General features: G+C 46.0%; 2 protein-coding genes across 4 annotated transcripts; one reads left to right on the top strand and one right to left on the bottom strand.

The window, feature by feature from the left end:
• Positions 1–2345: 2345 nt before the first annotated feature.
• Positions 2346–9631, bottom strand: LOC120826211 (SH2 domain-containing adapter protein E). Its single transcript, XM_040188298.2, has 6 exons — positions 8622–9631; positions 6238–6364; positions 5040–5270; positions 4453–4681; positions 4213–4332; positions 2346–3719 (listed from the first exon to the last, which is right to left on the bottom strand). The coding sequence occupies exons 1-6, from the start codon at positions 9117–9119 to the stop codon at positions 3536–3538; spliced, it is 1389 nt and encodes a 462-aa protein (XP_040044232.2). The 5' UTR covers positions 9120–9631; the 3' UTR covers positions 2346–3535.
• Positions 9632–10352: 721 nt separating this feature from the next.
• Positions 10353–15500, top strand: pygo2 (pygopus homolog 2 (Drosophila)). 3 transcript variants are annotated; one of them, XM_078081550.1, is made up of 4 exons: positions 10353–10569; positions 11328–11391; positions 12013–12065; positions 12187–15500. In XM_078081550.1, exons 2-4 carry the CDS (start codon positions 11340–11342, stop codon positions 13948–13950), a joined length of 1869 nt encoding a protein of 622 aa, XP_077937676.1. In that variant the 5' UTR covers positions 10353–10569; positions 11328–11339; the 3' UTR covers positions 13951–15500. The 3 variants fall into 3 exon arrangements, with proteins under 3 accessions (XP_077937676.1, XP_077937678.1, XP_077937677.1); XM_078081551.1 differs by having other exon boundaries at positions 10376–10911; XM_078081552.1 differs by lacking the exon at positions 11328–11391 and having other exon boundaries at positions 10356–10569.
• The last annotated feature ends 803 nt before the right edge of the window (positions 15501–16303 follow it).

Genomic DNA, 16303 nt, shown 5'->3' with positions numbered 1-16303 from the left:
GCTGGTTGTGGAGATAGATTTAAGTGGATTGGTCCAGTGGTTCCAAATAGACACAGGATACAAGGGATTGTGAGGGGATTAATGCGTTTCAGAGATTCACTTTTATTAACTAAAACCATTTGAGAAATGTGGAGGGGAAATCATTCTTTTTTTTAACTGAAATGTTTAGACATGTAATAAGTGTTATTTTGTGACTATGAATACATGTTGTATCTAAAAAGCCATGGGTCTAAAGTGTAATGTAAGTCGCTTTGGATAAAAGCGTCTGCTAAATGACCTGTAATGTTAATGTAATGTAATGTTAAATCTAGTGCTGATTCTATACAATAGGATCAACTGATGTGGGGCTTGTAGCTGAGGTGCAGAAGTTATGCTCTGGGCCGGTTACTTAATTCTCCGTCACGTGGCCTTTTTCAACCACACTTAGACAAACAAAGGCCGAAGGACATCCTGCAAACAGTATCTAAAAACACGCCTGACCTTACAAGGTCAGCCCGCTCAGACTCAAACGCGCCAGCGTCTGCAGTGTGAGAAAAAGAGACGCTGGCACCGAGCCTGAAGCCTTTGATAAGGAAGACGGGGAAACTTCGGTTACCAGTGGAGCCGGTCAAGCGACGCCCAGATGTCAAGCCGCCACGTCCATCAGGCGGAGTCAGGCTGGGATCACGTCCAGCTGTTACGCAAGCCTGAGAGGAGGGTGGCGTACCAGTGAGATCACCATAAAATGCTTTCTAGGTGTAGCTTGCTCTTGGCTAGAATTTGAGAAGGCCCGCTTTCCTCAGGTTCATGAAATTCATCTTGATAGAAGACCTTAGGGAGACCACCACGGACGCCACCGCTGGTCGCTGACCACGTCCTGCAGAACGCTTCAATCGGACCTTGTTAGACAGGCTGCGTTCTGGCTACGACCTGCTAGTGAAAGCCTCTGTTGATGGTCTTGCATCCAGCCACACAGATCATGCCGTAGTCGCCATGCAGCCCTGCACGTACAGGGAGCCGCAGATGTCTAGCTGGTTGCACTAGTGTGTCGTGTTGTTGTAAGCATGCATGTACCAACTCAAGCAAGCATTCTGGCCAACGGTTTTGCGAACGGGGAGAATGTTTAACGCGCCCCGATTGAAGCGTTCTGGACTACCATTCATTTCCTCCAGGGTGGTGCGCCGTCGTGCGGCTTTCAGTAATGCCGTAGGTATCAGAGCTGTTTCATTAGTGCAGACGCAAAGTTTGGCCCCCGGTCAAAATGGAACCGAGCTGCACAGCCAAAGGGCTGAATGACAGCGCACGAGTCAGGAGACATATGAATTACAGGGACATGGCAAGAACATGTTCTGATGGAACAGGCTTTGATGGAAACACACACATCACATTGACTAAAAGGCGGTTTTAAGGCACTGGCAGTTTACTTCAGTGTATCCATTTATTTTGCTTTATACATCTCCCGTGCTGCATTTATTTAACAAATAGTACTTTTTAAATTAGATTTGACATTTTAAAAACACATAACCTTCTTATCATTTTGACTTATGTTTGTAATGGGGGCCTTCTTTCACATTTCAGACAAGTACTACACTTTTACTTGATAGCTGATCATTTGTTTGCAGCAAAGCAGGTGAAAGTGTCTCTCAACAGCCACCTGCATCCAGCCCACTGAAAGTTATCTCTGAAATCTAAACTGTGGGTCACTTGCCTTCATAAATTAAAAGTTAAAGTCTTGGCCCCCAAAACGGAGAAGCAAACAGCGGTGGCGTCCTCGCCGAGAGTCAAGGTGACGGACAGCCTCGGGTAACAGCAACAGAGTGAGGTAGAGGAGAGATATTTTATCCTCAACATGATCCTCGTCTCCCCAATAGACCTTTCCACTCTAAGCTGGCACAACAGCCCTTCTCCTTTCAGCTAATTAGAGCATGAAAACCAAACCAAATACCAAACCACCGAAAGCACAAATCAAGCTCTGGTAGTTAAAGAATTTGTTAAACACAAAAGTGCTCCCATTCAATCATTGCAAGCGTCTGTGAAGCGGCCGCTTCCTCTGGGACGCGGAGGCAGTTTGATGCTTTGATCGCTCTCTTTCACAGCAAACACCGTCTCCTGTTGCTGTTCATGCTGTGGATTTTCGGGGCGTCAGAAAGAAGGCCACGTGGGACCACCCACACTGAGACTTTTATTCTAATCTGTTTTACGATTTCTGAACAACAGGTCCTGACGGAGTGAAAGTCAACAAGAGGGGAGATATATGCCTTGCGGGTGTGTGTCCTTGTGCTTCAGCGCTCTGGCCAAAACTACAAACGAGCCTTGCTTAAAGCTGGAAGATCTCCAAAACAAGAGAAATGAATACACAACTGAGCCTTAATTAAACCACATTTTATTGTCATCTTGGCTTTGTTACAGATCACAGTTGTCCAAATGATTTCTAAATTACATAGACACATAGCAGGCCAAATGTTTGGGTTAGACTAAACAAATAAAATAAGACTCAAGAGAAAATAATATGGTAACCACTATTTCAGTGGTCTGCCTCTTAGCACCAAGGGGCATTAAACCCTGAGGGAGAACAGCATCGCAGGTCTGAATTACTTTCTACAGTTAAAAATGTTATTTTTGGTCATTCACTTATATCTATAAATGATGTGTAGAAATAAAGAACCCCCCAAAAAAATCAGCAGGTTTCTTTCGCAAGCATTCCCTTAAAAAAGAATTGACCGGGCCATTGAGATGAAAACTTTGTTTGGTATCAGTTTTTGACCCAACAATTGTAAGGCCGTTAAGCACATTGCATCAGGGTGAATCACGAACTGTTCACAGTGCAGATAACACAGTGGAAACAACTCCCTCCTTCACAGTAAAACAGAGGAACTCCTCAAGGGTTTTTTTTCACACTCAACAAGTATAACAGCATAAATTAGAAACACCCCGCAAGCCGAATACATTAAGATAGCTGCTCTTTGTTCCTCATAAGTGTGAGAATATGCTTGTGTTTGGATTTTCCCGGTTAATTAGGGCAGAAGAAGAGACCTCATCGTGTCGGCGTGTTGCTGTAGTGTACCAGCACCTCCACCAGAGGGGGAGAGAAAGCACAGGCCACAAAGTCAGAAGTCCCTTCTGCTTCATAGGCAATTTCCCTCAGTAATAATGACAAAGATATCACACGCAGAGCCGCACTGGATAATTAAACATCGCGGCTCGAGTCTTGGTCCCAATCCACCTCACATTTCATTATTAAAATCGCCTCCTCGCCTCACATTCAAAACAGCAGCGGGGATGTTTTGCATCAGAGCTGAAGATCAAAGAAAGACAGAAGGAAGCATCTACTGAGACCAAGAGGGAGCTGCAAATGTTTCCTGATCATGAAAATAACAACGTCATCCGAAATAACCAAAATGGCGTCACGCAGTCAAGTCCTAAAATGAGACGGAGCAGTTAAAATACACACTTATCAGAGACGTGAGCTTGAGACTGACCTTCGGAGACATTTAGCCCCCTACAGACCCGAGGGGTGCGTTCGTTTGTGTATACCTAAGGTGGGGGTCGGGTGGCGTCAGTGGGGGCGAGGCACTGGATGCAGCAGAGTCATGTGCTCAGCGCCGTCGAAAGGCAAGCGGCGGGAGCAGTAGTGGTGCACCACCTCTGGGATGTTGGCGAACACGCAGCTGCTCTGGTCCAGAGTGTAGCCGTTCTCTTTGGTCTGGGCCACAATGATGTGGACGCATCCTTGGCTCGTCCTGAGTCACGCGGAGGACAGGGAAGGAGAGAAGACAGATATGACGATGACCCTGGTGGTTTTCTGATATGTGTGTCTAATGAATATGTTGATCTCGATGTTTCCGGTTCCTCTTCTAAAAGAGAATTTGTATCTGTCCCCACAAAGTCTATCACGCTGCATTCTTTAGCTCTGCTCTAATTTGGGTCAACTTGACAGTGAATCATGCAGATCCCGATCACGTCAGTGATGCTTGTTTTGGGCTTGCTGGGGATTTGAAAACCCAGATCATCTCTTTTAGATGGAATAAACAACACTGTCAAAACTGCTGGGAGCCTATTATGCATCGAAAGGATGTTTAGTTTTACCTTAAAACGGTAATGATGACATAAACAACGTACAACTAAGCTTACAACTGGACCAAATACATCTGAATGCTTTTAAAGCACAATATGTCATCAGAACCAATTCCAGCCCCTTGAGGCAGCAGCGGTGCACCTTCACGCTGCACTCACTTGAGGGCGATGGAGTACTTGCTGCTGTCCGACTCGCTGTTCCTGACCAGGAAGCTGGCTTCTCTGCAGGGCTGCAGCTGAAACTCCGCCTCCTGACGAGTCACACAGCCATGGTACCAGCTGAGAAAGAGGGCGAGAGTGAGGGGATCGCAGCAATCCGGAGAGAAGCATCCGAAAGGCACATAAGCAGACACATGCCAACTCTCACAACACTTCCGTTGAAGTCGTTCTCCCGCTCACCTCTGCTTTTCCAGGGGCAGGCAGGGGTCGACGCAGCGGGCCTCTGCGTCGAGGGCGCAGGAGGGCGCCGGCGCTGTGGGAGAGGACCGCAGGATCTTCTGCGTCCAGCTTTTCTGCCTCAGGTGCTGGTGCTGCTGCGCAGGCTGAGCCGGCGGATGTTGGGGCTGCCGGGTGAGAGTGGGGTGAGGAGTCTCCTCTTTGGTTTGGTGTTCAGGGCTGTCAAACTGTGCTGGGGGGGAGACAAGAGAAGATATAAATTCAAGTAAAAGAAAGAACTTTGTGCCAGAGCCTCCCGTAAATATAGAATGAGAAGACAGCGGTTTGATGAATCATGCAAGATGTGGTTCAATATGCGGTTGGTCTGTTGCAACGTATGAAATATGAATCTGAGAGCAGTTTTTTTTGTTTGAACAAATAAACTTCAGACCGATATGTTAGAGAAGTGGAAAAGTTGTATGAGTTCAGCAGCACTGCAGCCAGCCTGGAGACTGCATGCCTTTTAATTACTTTGAAAAGTGTTTATTTAAGTTGTATAGATAAAGAAAAGCCCCATGTGGTGGATGCCATGTGCAAAATGTCTGATGTACCTGAGAGAGTTTTGATCACAGGCTCCTTCCTCCACTCCCAGAGCAGCTCGTACTCAGTGGGGGGTCGGGAATCCCGTTCGGGCGGTGTGACCGCCGCCTTGTCCCCTTCACCCCCGCCCTTGTACGGGACGTCATATATCTGTAAAGGGACGGGCTGACCGTCCTCCCCCGTTCCCTCGCCTGCCTCCACACACACCTTCAGCAGGTCCTTGGACCCCCGGCGTCTAATCTCTTGCAGGTAAAAAAACAAAGAATTGAAGATTAAAATCTGCGCAGCCTCCAGAAATTCATCTACGTGTCCTTTCCATTTGTCTCTCATGCTGTTAGGAATGGTGAAACAGTATCACATGGTAAATAACTTCTAAAGGGATTATATGGAAATGTTGTTTCAGGGGTGGTTATACTGTCTAATCTCTCACAAATGAATTTCTTATAACTGGTCAATAACACATAGTAAGGTATTTATTAGCTCTGTACCTTTATAAAGGATGATTCATTTACTCAGTGGCTCAGCCGCTTTGCTTATTAAGCCACAGTGACATCAGACTCTTGCTTACTTCCTCAGAATGATTTAAGCTTCATAAATTGACTCAGTCACATCATCGCATCCTCTGTAGACTTCTCTGAGGAGGCCTGGAAGTAGCACGGGCACTGATTGAACTGCAATAAACCATTCTCGTGCACAGCAGGCTATTGTGTAACCCTTCTAGTCAGAACAATGGAGTGATGGAATGAAAGGTCGGGCATGTTTTTGGCTGACGGATCACCAGTCTTCCTAGATGCTGGGAAGTTTTGATAAATGGTCAGACAGGTCCATATAGGGGGCTACATAGAGCCGTGTCCGAGAAGAGGCGAGAAGGGGGGGGGGAGGTGGGCCAACTTCCTTTTTAGAGAATAGTACAAGGAAACAGACACAGGAAAAAGGAAGCAGGGTCAGGAAACTGCACCCATTGTCCGAAACGCAGCACAACCAAACCCCGAGGGGTGAGTAGAGTACTAGGTGGGGGGGGCGCGGGTTTGTGCTCCCGCTGCTCGGCCTGCAGAGATTGCAAATAGGATTCATTCTCTCAGGGGGGGGGGGGGACGCGTGGAAACGTCAGCCGCACGGATTCTGCGATTCAGTCGCTGAATGAATTATCGGCGTCACAGCCGACCGACATTGGAGGAGTCAGGAGGAGTGCGTGGATGAACGTCTCACCGGTTATCATTTGCTGGGCGTCGTAAGGCTCCATGTACCCATCGTTCTCCCCCACCCTCTCTGCCTCCCTTTGCTCTCGGGTCTTCTGAGCGTCAAAGGGGTCGGCGTAGTCCTCAAGGATGATTACCTGGATAACAAAAAAAAGCAGGGAATCACAATTCTTCATTCGACATAAAACCGGTGGGGGGCTGAAAATGTGCCAGGTGGGAATGGGGATTCCCCAACTAGGGCTGCAATAGCTTGACATGATGTCTAAAAGTCCTAAATAAACATCTGCACACGAAGGGGTCCACGATTTCTGAATCACTGTTTTTTTATATCCATTTATATATATCTTGCCGTTACAAACAAGGCTACAGCTAATAACTATTTTAAATCAAATCATCTACTGATCATTTTCTTAAAAAATAATTATTATTTTCTATAGATACCAAAAGTCTTCGCTAAACCAAACTACCAAACCTAAAGAATAATTGCATTTTGGCCACAGAAAGACAGAACATCCTCCTTTTGTCAAAACAGGTGCCAGGTAAATTACGACCAACCGATCAAATCATTATTCCAACTGTATTTTAAATGATGGTCGACGTCAGACAAAAAAGATCAGAAGAACACTTGACTCGTCATCTTGTCTTAAGAGGCCCTCGTGGTTGTAAGTCCCACCCTCTTCACATTCATGTCGGTCTGTTTACAACCGTTTACAATCGGTGGTCTTGTCATCTCATCGGTGCCATATAACTTCTTGTTTGTTTTGCAAGCCACTGGCTGGGAGACAATGGCGTCCATATAATGTGAGGTCGTCTCTCGCTTATCACTTGCCCGGCCCTGTTGCTGAAGAAATGTTGGCATTCGCTGGTGTTTTAATAGAGTAGCAGATGCTCGACAGGTTGTTTACAGCACCATGAACACAGACTGCTTCACAGAGGTAACAGCTTGTTACACTTTCACCGCTTGTGGAAATAACATCACATTATTTATTGTCATAACAAGGAAATGCGAGACAGAGGAACAATCAAACCCGGTGAGCGCAGTGGAGATCGATAACAGAAATTTGCTCCCTTCCTGAAATATAAAACTTCCTATGGGATATTCTCCCTCTCTTTTGTGTGTCTATTTCCCTCTCCACCTCTCCACCATCACGGCCCCTAACTTCACTGTCATTCTGCCTTCTTTTTTTAAAGCCAGCCGCAGGGGACTCGGGTTGGCTGCTAAGTGTCAAATTACACAGTGCTTTTTATAACATGATATCCTTCTTCACCAGGGGGGCCGTATTTGGTGAGAGAGAGGGGGGGGGGGGAGGGGCAGCAAAGGGAGGGGTGAGAGAAGCCAGATAGCATACAGAAGAGGAAGCTAAGGCCTCATGTCTGACCACAGCTTTGTATCCAAGGGGAGGGCGGCGAGTGTAAAGGCGAAGCGTGGAGAGGAAGAGGCCGAGAGATAGAAAGAAGGACATGCAGGGAGGAGGGGACACAAAGGGTACGGTGGAGACAAAAGGGGCGAGATAAACTGGAACGATAATATCAACTTTCACAGCTTGAACTGGGTCCAACAGGATTGATGACACTATATGTGCCGCTATTAATGCTACCAGAGATTCAATTAAAATACATAAATAAATAGATTTATTATCATATTCCAACAATCAATAAGCTGTGGTTAACTTACGGAAAATAGTAATCACACTGTAGAAATAGGAAAACGTTTTGCATGGGTAAGATGAGCAACCAAAGCAACAAATAGCTACAAAATGTATTTGACAGAATAAATACTTTGCCATGTTTAGGGTATCATTAACAACATTTTTTCCCAGTGGTGGAATTCTGATAACAAGTAAATGTATAGATGTAATGGTGAATGGCCCATAACTGTTGCTTATTTAGTGATTAAATGTGGAGGTGACTGTACTTCATGTGCTGCCGGACCGCTTAAACCTCCAAATTGTGTGTTATTAGTTGATAACAACATCAGATAGATTTTGTAATAATAATCCAGAGCCGCTAAGCAAACAGCAAGCAATGCAGAGTGAAAAATATTTTAACTGGAAATGATAAAGTTGAGTATAGTATCAAGGAGCAGTAAATTACGGAATTAATACAATTTTATTATAGCTCATATTTTGAGTAAGGGGTAAATATAGCTATGCTTTATGGAGTTTTCATTTGTAGTCTACCGAAAAAAAACATCATATCATTGTTGGAAAGTAGTCATCTCTGTATTTTTCAAATAAATAAGGCTTATTGGTCCAATATTTCCTTCTGAAATGTAATATGAATATGTAAATGGCCTGCATGTAATATAAATACTCAACATTGAATTTAAGGGGAAAAGCCAATAAGGGGCCCTTGTGATATCAACATCAGAACTCGCTTGGATCGCACACTCACCGCCTCGGACTTGCACTGCGCTGGTTTCTCCGCTTCAGGGGCCACTTGGTGATTGGTGATGGTGGCGCTGTTGAAGTTGGGGGTTTTGTCCTGCTTGTCCACTCTGATCAGCCGGTTGATGAACCCGTTGGCGGACTGGGAGCTTTTCAGAGGTCTGTGCGGCTCCTCGACCGCCGGCTCCGCTTTGGAGTTCTTGCGACTTTTCCCAGACAGGAAGTTCTCCCAAACCTTCCCATCTTTCAGGGAGATGGTTCCGTTTCGACTCAACTCGGAGTTCTTTCGGTTTCTTCCGGACAGGAGGGACCCGACTCCTCCGCCCGTGTGGTCGCCAGATGTGTTTTTGCGATGGCCCGTTTTGGAGCCAGCTGTTTTGGTACCGATGCTGGCCACAGGCCCGGTTTTAGTGGCTTTAGGTTGTGAGCCCGACTCGGAGGCTGAGCGGATCCTGTCAGCGCCATTCTTCAGATTGATGGGGAACTCCTTGAACCACTTTGCCATCGCGACCTGGGACGGGAACCGATAAAGCTCCGTGCTTGCTCCCGACGCCTTTTTGCGCCATACACCACGGGGCTCCAGAGACGCGGCTTTAGAAATCTCAGCCTTTCTAACAAAAGACTTCCGTTGCTTTATTCTAGAGCAGACGGGTCTCCACACCTCAGTTCAAAACATGAATGTTTTCAAAAAGCCAATTGTTATATTCTTAAACCATCGATTCAAAGAAAAGTATAAGTACAAACTTACCATGCCTATTTGGCAAAATAAAGAACCCAAAACAAACTTTATCCCATTTGTGATTGTCCTACACCTGTTGCTTATTCTGCGGAGGAATAGTTCATCCCCGTTGGATGAAAATATGTCTTCGGAGTGTGAGCACCCGAAAGCAGGCAAAGTTCTTCTTGCTTCTGATTTGTGGTCCCATTCCCAGAGTGGCTTATCTGGTCTTTCACAACCTTCTACAGTCGCAATGGGGCTCCTGGCTGCGCCTCGGGTATAGAGGGGAGGGGGTATCTGAAGTTAGGAGGGGAGGCAGGACCGGGTGGGCGGCGATAGGCTTTTAATAAGACACAATCTTAGTATAAATGATTCTACTTCAGACGTCTTCAACAAGGATAATGACACATTCCTCCTTGTTTCGCTTTATAATTTATGTAGATTATGTTTCAACTGCAGCAATATGAGAGATCAATACAACTAAATGGCTGTTAAGAAAAAGGTAAACATGTGTATTGGCCCTATTACATGTTGGCATAGTGATATGTTTTGATCAGTCTCAGAAATTTTCAAACATCGGCTCAAATAAGCTTTAATCGATTAATGCTAACTTTTTAAATCTAATGTTCACTTTTTGTTGCAACCCCCCCGAATGAATTACTAAAATTGAAAAATAATAGTTATGTTGGTAATAGTTATGTTGGGTGTTAATGAAATACCAATCATACTGTCACTTCATAATCCGTTGAATTGGCTATACAATTAATATTCATTCCTATAATTTGGCTATCGTTAGGAAATGGTCTGTTCTGAGCTGCTCCACTTATACCAGTGAAAGGTATGACGGCCAAACTATACATTTAGAAAACGGCTATTGACGAAAGTGATACAAATATGTTTCTTATAAAATAACAATTAAATAAAGTATGCTATACAACAAACCCTCTATTTCAATGATTTTCGGTTTTAATGCTTTTTAATTTCACAAAGCATACATGCGGACTCCCCCATGTTTATGATGAGATGTAACCTTCCATGTTGCGCGATACTCCTGCTTGTCCCTCTTTGTCCGGTGGCGAGAGTAGGCCATGATAATTATGGCAAAATTTGCGTTTTTGAATGAATTATAGTTGAATGGTGGATCAACAAGCACACACCCGAGTGAGGACTGGTTTCTGGCAATGACACACCAGAGAGTTTCAATTTAAAGGACATCAGAACAAGCAACGGAGAAAGGGTACAGTTTGCTTCCAAGACAGTCTGCAAGATGGCTAGCTATCTTCAGTGGCATGCTAACGTTAGCTAGCCAGCTAATGTTAGCATAGTAAACAACAGTTTTCAAAACATGATCAATTGCTTAATGTTATAAATGCTGTGATAAGTGGAATTGAGAGCACATTTTCACAAATGACAAATTGAGAGGTCAATCACAGTTTTCGGATTAATGTTCCAGTCTTGCCGCTACTGGGGAAAATCTCAACGCTGCTAGCAAGCCACATTGAGTAACGTGGCTAGCTGGTTAGCCGAGTTAGAAACTAGCTTGCGTTAGCTAGCCGGTGGACTTCTTTGCTACACATCTGTAAGTGATCATTTATAGAGGGGGGGGGGGGGGGGTGCTGTGTAACTTCCTTGTACTGGCAGTCGGGCCAGGTAACGAGCAACCAGTTTCACTCCGCTAGCAGCAGTCTGTTTTGCAACGAGACGAACTCGTGCTAAATAACGTGAACCGGCTGAGTTTTACCCTTCGTTTATTTGGTGACCAAATCCCGGCGTGACAGACACCGTGGCGTTGCAGCAGCGACGTAGTTTGCAGACCTGGGCCGGCGTTACAGTATAACATACGTGCTACTAACTGCTTTGATGATAACCATTTAAACGTGATTGATATATCCTGAAGGCACATTCCACACACTTGGCTCGTAGCCTTTCAGGACGTCGTCATTTTTAACTTTTTTTTTCTTGCACATGAACGGTGATATGCCACTTCACCGACAGTCATATTAACTAATGGCTGCCGAATCGGGGAGACTACTGGCGGGACAAGGAAAACGGAGCAAAGGTAGGAACAAATTTCACCCATCTCCCAGATCAGACCTGGCATCATCCATTTCTGCGCTGCACTGGTGCTGTTAGCAGATCCCTAACCCTCCCTCATCCCCCCATGTGTAAACATCACGACTGTTCCCGGTGGTGGCTGTCTTTCTCACAGAGTGGATCTGTGAACGGGGGTTCACGTCTACTTTGCTATAAATGTTCCTTCAACTCCCGTTTCCTCGCTCTCATGTCCTCGTCTCTCCTGTCTTCCCTCATTGACTTTACTTCTTCAGCCTCTGTCTGCGGCCTCCTTCCCGCCCGCCGGGCTCATTTGGTCTGCCTGGGTCTTTTGCGATTCAAGGCTTCATAACCGTGGCGATTGAAGCGCCTGGATGTTTGGATGCTCAGCACCTTGTCCTCATGCCCGTCTATGTCCCATCATTGAATCCATCTCAACTGTTGGACTTGAAAAAGAGGCCCTAGGTCTAAAGCTGCTTCCGCTCTGTCACTCAGGGGTATTGGCCAATCCAAATGGGATGGTGCGCTTGATTGGTGGTGGACCAATTGCATGGAAACCCATTTGTGTTATGTCTAATGTTACATTTTCCCCCTTTCCACCCCCTCCCTCCATATTTTAATATTTCAGCTTCACAGATGAAGAGCCCGGAGAAGAAGAAGGCAAGGAAATCCACCAACCAGGTAATTTTTAATACTTAATTATATTGATACTTTATGTGATAAGTGGACCACGAAGGCTGCAAAGAGGTCAGAAAAGTAATTAAAATCGTATGCTGTATTTTTATTCTCCTCTTTGTTTCAGGCGGCAGGATTCTCTCACCTTACAGAGTTTGCACCCCCTCCCACCCCCATGGTGGACCACCTGGTTGCCTCCAACCCCTTCGACGATGACTTTGGGCCCCTATCCCGACCCAGTGGGGCCGGTGGACCAAGTGGTGCTCCATTTCTTCCCAGCCCAGGCGGAGGAGGTGGGTATGTCGGTGGGGGCAGAATGGGCATGGGCTTCATGGGGGGCCCGGCAGGACCAGGGGGCGGACAACCTGGACGGAGGCTGCCGTTTGGACCTCCGTCCAACGCTGGCCCCCACCACCAGCTAGGCTTTGGAGGAATGCCTGGCTTTGGAGGTGGTGGTGGGGGCGGCAGCGGGGGAGGAGGGGGTGGTGGCTTTCCCCCTGGTGGCCCTTCTCAGTTCAACATGCCACCCAACTTTAGCCCACCCATGCATCCGGGGCCAGGATTCAATCCCATGTTGTCTCCAGGGTCTATGGGAGGCCCTGGGGGAGGGGGGCCGCCCCACCCTCGGTTTGGCATGCCTCCGCAGCAGCAACACGGACAGGGTGGACACCCATTCAACAGCCCGCCGTTACCTGGTGGCGGAGGTCCCAGGGGGCCCCCACATGGCCCCCTGCCTCCCATGGGAGGAGGCATGGGTCCTGGGATGAACATGATGGGTGGCATGAGCGGTGGCCCCGGAGGCAACATGGTGGGTGGGTTACCGGGTATGCCCCCCCAAGGACAGTTCCCTCCTTCGCAGGATGGCCCCTACCCTGGCCCCAGTCCGCCAGGGCCTGGCAACGAGGATGTAAAAAACTTTGGTGGAGGAGGTCCTGGGCCTCAGCAGCAGCAACAACAACAGCAGCAACAACAACAACAACAACAACAACAACAGCAACAGCAGCAACAGCAGCAGCAACAGCAGCAGCAGCAGCAACAACAACAACAACAGCAGCAGCAGCAGCAGCAGCAGCAACAACAACAGCAGCTTAGCATGAATCCTAACGGCCCCCCTCCTAATAATACCACTCCTGGCCCTCCTTCTAATTCCGGGCCCCCACAACCAGGAGGAGGCTTTCCTGGCCACCCTGACGTCCAGCAGCCCAATTCCAATGCACCTGGTCAGCCTCCCTCAGCACCGCAGCAGCCTAACCCCAACTCCTCACCTACTGGTCCCCTGAATGGATCAGGCCAGCCACAGCATCCACCACCCAGTCAGCTACAGCCCCCCAGCAACACAAACACCCCCAACTCAAACAACTCTACCCAGCAGCAGCAGCAATCCACCCCACCTAATTCTGCCCCTGGCTCCACTCCGTACAACCAGCAGAACAACACTCCGGGTGCTGGCGGTCCCATGTCAAATGCGGCCCCCAACGCAGGTCAGAACAGCATGACCAACAACGGAGGCAACACCCCTGGCAGCAACCCAAATCCCCCCTCCAACTCCACTTCGACCCCAAACACCCAGTCTCCGCTGCCCCCCGGCCCGGCTGCCCCCTCCACAGGCCCTGGCTCTGGCCCCGGAAAACTCGGGGGCCCCGGGATGGTCTTCCCTTGCGGCCTCTGCATGGCAGAGGTGCACGACGATCAGGACGCCATCCTTTGCGAGGCGTCGTGCCAACGCTGGTTCCACCGTGACTGCACAGGGCTGACGGAGCCAGCGTACGGGCTGCTGACACGGGAGAGCGCTGCCGTTTGGGCCTGTGACTTCTGCATCAAGACCAAGGACATCCAGGCCGTGTTTGTGCGCCAGGGATTAGGCCAGCTGGTGGCGGCTAATGAGAGTTGAGGGGTGGATGACAGAGGGGCTGCGTGGAGGTGCATCGCGTAGGAACAAATAGACATTCTTTGCTTTGACCTGACTGACGTGTCAGAAAGTCTCCCAACTTTCTCTTGACTAGCCCTTTACTTGTTCGCTACAGAGAGACACCCATGCTTAAATACAACACTTTGAGTGACTCTTGGAAAATGATTTTTCTTCCCTTCCCCCTCAAAACGAGTCAAAAACATGATGAATGTTAAACTACACAGTCCTTCAGACATCTAGACTGCCAACCAGCAAAGCACTGACACCAACACACTACCTCACACACTTTGTGACTGACTCGCCACACTTGTGCACCGCAGGAGTGTGATGACATTTCAAACCCACGTCAGTCGGCAAACAGAGTTCAAATATTCCCCTCTTTTGTATTGATGCAATGGCTCAAGTTATTCTCTGCGTTATTCTCTAATGTTTCTTGGCTGTAATTAAGAGAAACATGATGTATGTAAAATCTTCAAAATAGAGACAAATTATTGAAAGAGTGCCTGAAAATCTAAAAGGGTCTTGTGTAGATCACAGCATTATTTTCCATCAAAATGATTAATTTTTTCAATTGCCTATCGCTTTGTCTTTTTACTGCAGGCAAGGGAAAGAAAATCAAAAAACTACAGTGTATTGCTGCGTTAAAGTTAAGTGTTTTTTGACAACAAAAAAAAGGATTGGGGGTGAAAACATATCTTTTAAAATTCTTTAGTCAGTTTCTCCTCCTTGTACACACACACACACTTTGACCGCGTACATCCGTCGTTTGGTACTCGGTGCTGATTAGTTGTAAATAATGAGGACAAATCAATTTTCTGGAACTTGCATCAGTTGTGAACGTGCTACAGAGTTGACCAATGAACAAAATAATAAGTTAAACGTATGTGTCTTGGTTGTCTACAGTATGAATTTTTGGTTTTTATCCAGTACATTGGAGTCAACAGTTTCTTTTTATCTCTGCAGTACACATGAATTGTGAAGTCAGTGCTTTTGTATGGTGTTGGCAAAGCAAGTATGTGCATAGTACTTTAAAAAATAAAATTAAAAAAATTAATAATCTGGGACGGAGTTGCATGTGAACCAATGCAGTAAATATCAGATCTGTTTATATTCTGACCTCTGCGCTGCAGGAGGCCTTGAAGTAGACCAAATAACTTAAGAGCGAACGATACCCATTCTTCACATTTCTGTCATTGTAAAATGTGTTTATAACTATTCTCCCCTCCGTCTCTTTACCTTTTCTTTATTCAATGTCCAAGTTGCCTTTATTTTTCTTGCTCTCTCAGCTGTTCTTTTTTGGTTTCGTACTGGTATCTGTGCTGTGCTCTTGCTCTGCTCTGGCGCCTCATGGTGGAACCTGCAGGGACCAGTGAGTCTCACACCGGGTGGGGAAGGGAAAGGTACTGAACTCTGAAGTAAAGACAGAATTTTGTTTTTTGTACTTGTCCATGTCTGTTTTTATTCACATTTTTTTTTATTTGTTTGCTAATTGTATTAAAATGAGGGTTGGAAACCCCAAATGAAACAGGGAACAATGCATTTTTTTTATAAGGGACACCTACATAAATTCTGTAAGTATTTACATGAGCACATCCTCATCAAAGGTTTAAGTTCAGAAAGAACTTCATTCTATGGGTCTACACCTTTAATGTCCTAATAATGTATTATTACATTCTTACATTTCCTACAAAGAATAATGATTTGGTGCTAATTATATATGTAAAAGGATTAGAGCATTCAATTAACACTTACTCCAATAAAATATAAACAAGGGACTTTTAGCCAGAACATGCAGAAATAGACATAGATAATAGATCTCTTGAGAAGGAAACATTTCAACAGTAGTAAACTTAACGTTTCCAGAGATTCATTATAATCATTATTTACTTGTGTTCTCTGTAATGCTCTTTTTTTGTAATTAACACCATATTACAAAGTTCTTGGTGGGAAACCAAATAAAATGTCTGTACATTAGGATATTATTTCTAATGTTTGACATTTGTATATGGTACTTTATGAAATTTTCACATAGAGAAATATGGTTCACTAATTAAAATTGTACAGTATAAAGTATGTCAGTCGTATTTTGTGTACATGAGTCAAAATGGTTGATCTCCGGTTATTTGGGGTATAGGTATGAATTACGGTTTCCCGTCCCATGGTCCAATTTCACCTTATATAATTGCATATTTGCATATACAATTTCGTGGCAATTGGTTAGAGTGGATCTACAGAGAGTCAATAAGCATGTATAACATGTCTCCTGTCCATCGTGATCACTTTGTCTATGAACTGCAGTACTATTAGATATGACCACGGGCCAATGCTGCTGTGC

Source organism: Gasterosteus aculeatus, chromosome 10 (genome assembly GCF_964276395.1).
Source record: "Gasterosteus aculeatus chromosome 10, fGasAcu3.hap1.1, whole genome shotgun sequence".
NCBI lineage: Eukaryota > Metazoa > Chordata > Actinopteri > Perciformes > Gasterosteidae > Gasterosteus > Gasterosteus aculeatus.
Note: the sequence above shows the minus strand (reverse complement) of the source record. Positions and strands in the feature narration are given on the sequence as shown.

Coding starts and splice junctions, on each gene's coding strand:
- LOC120826211 (XM_040188298.2), bottom strand. CDS start 9,119: ATGGCAAAGTGGTTCAAGGAGTTCCCCATCAATCTGAAGAATGGCGCT. Junction 6,365..8,621: donor CGCAGTGCAAGTCCGAGGCG/GTGAGTGTGCGA, acceptor TTTGTTATCCAG/GTAATCATCCTTGAGGACTA. Junction 3,720..4,212: donor AAGTACTCCATCGCCCTCAA/GTGAGTGCAGCG, acceptor CGCGTGACTCAG/GACGAGCCAAGGATGCGTCC.
- pygo2 (XM_078081550.1), top strand. CDS start 11,340: ATGGCTGCCGAATCGGGGAGACTACTGGCGGGACAAGGAAAACGGAGC. Junction 11,392..12,012: donor ACAAGGAAAACGGAGCAAAG/GTAGGAACAAAT, acceptor TTAATATTTCAG/CTTCACAGATGAAGAGCCCG. Junction 12,066..12,186: donor CAAGGAAATCCACCAACCAG/GTAATTTTTAAT, acceptor TCTTTGTTTCAG/GCGGCAGGATTCTCTCACCT.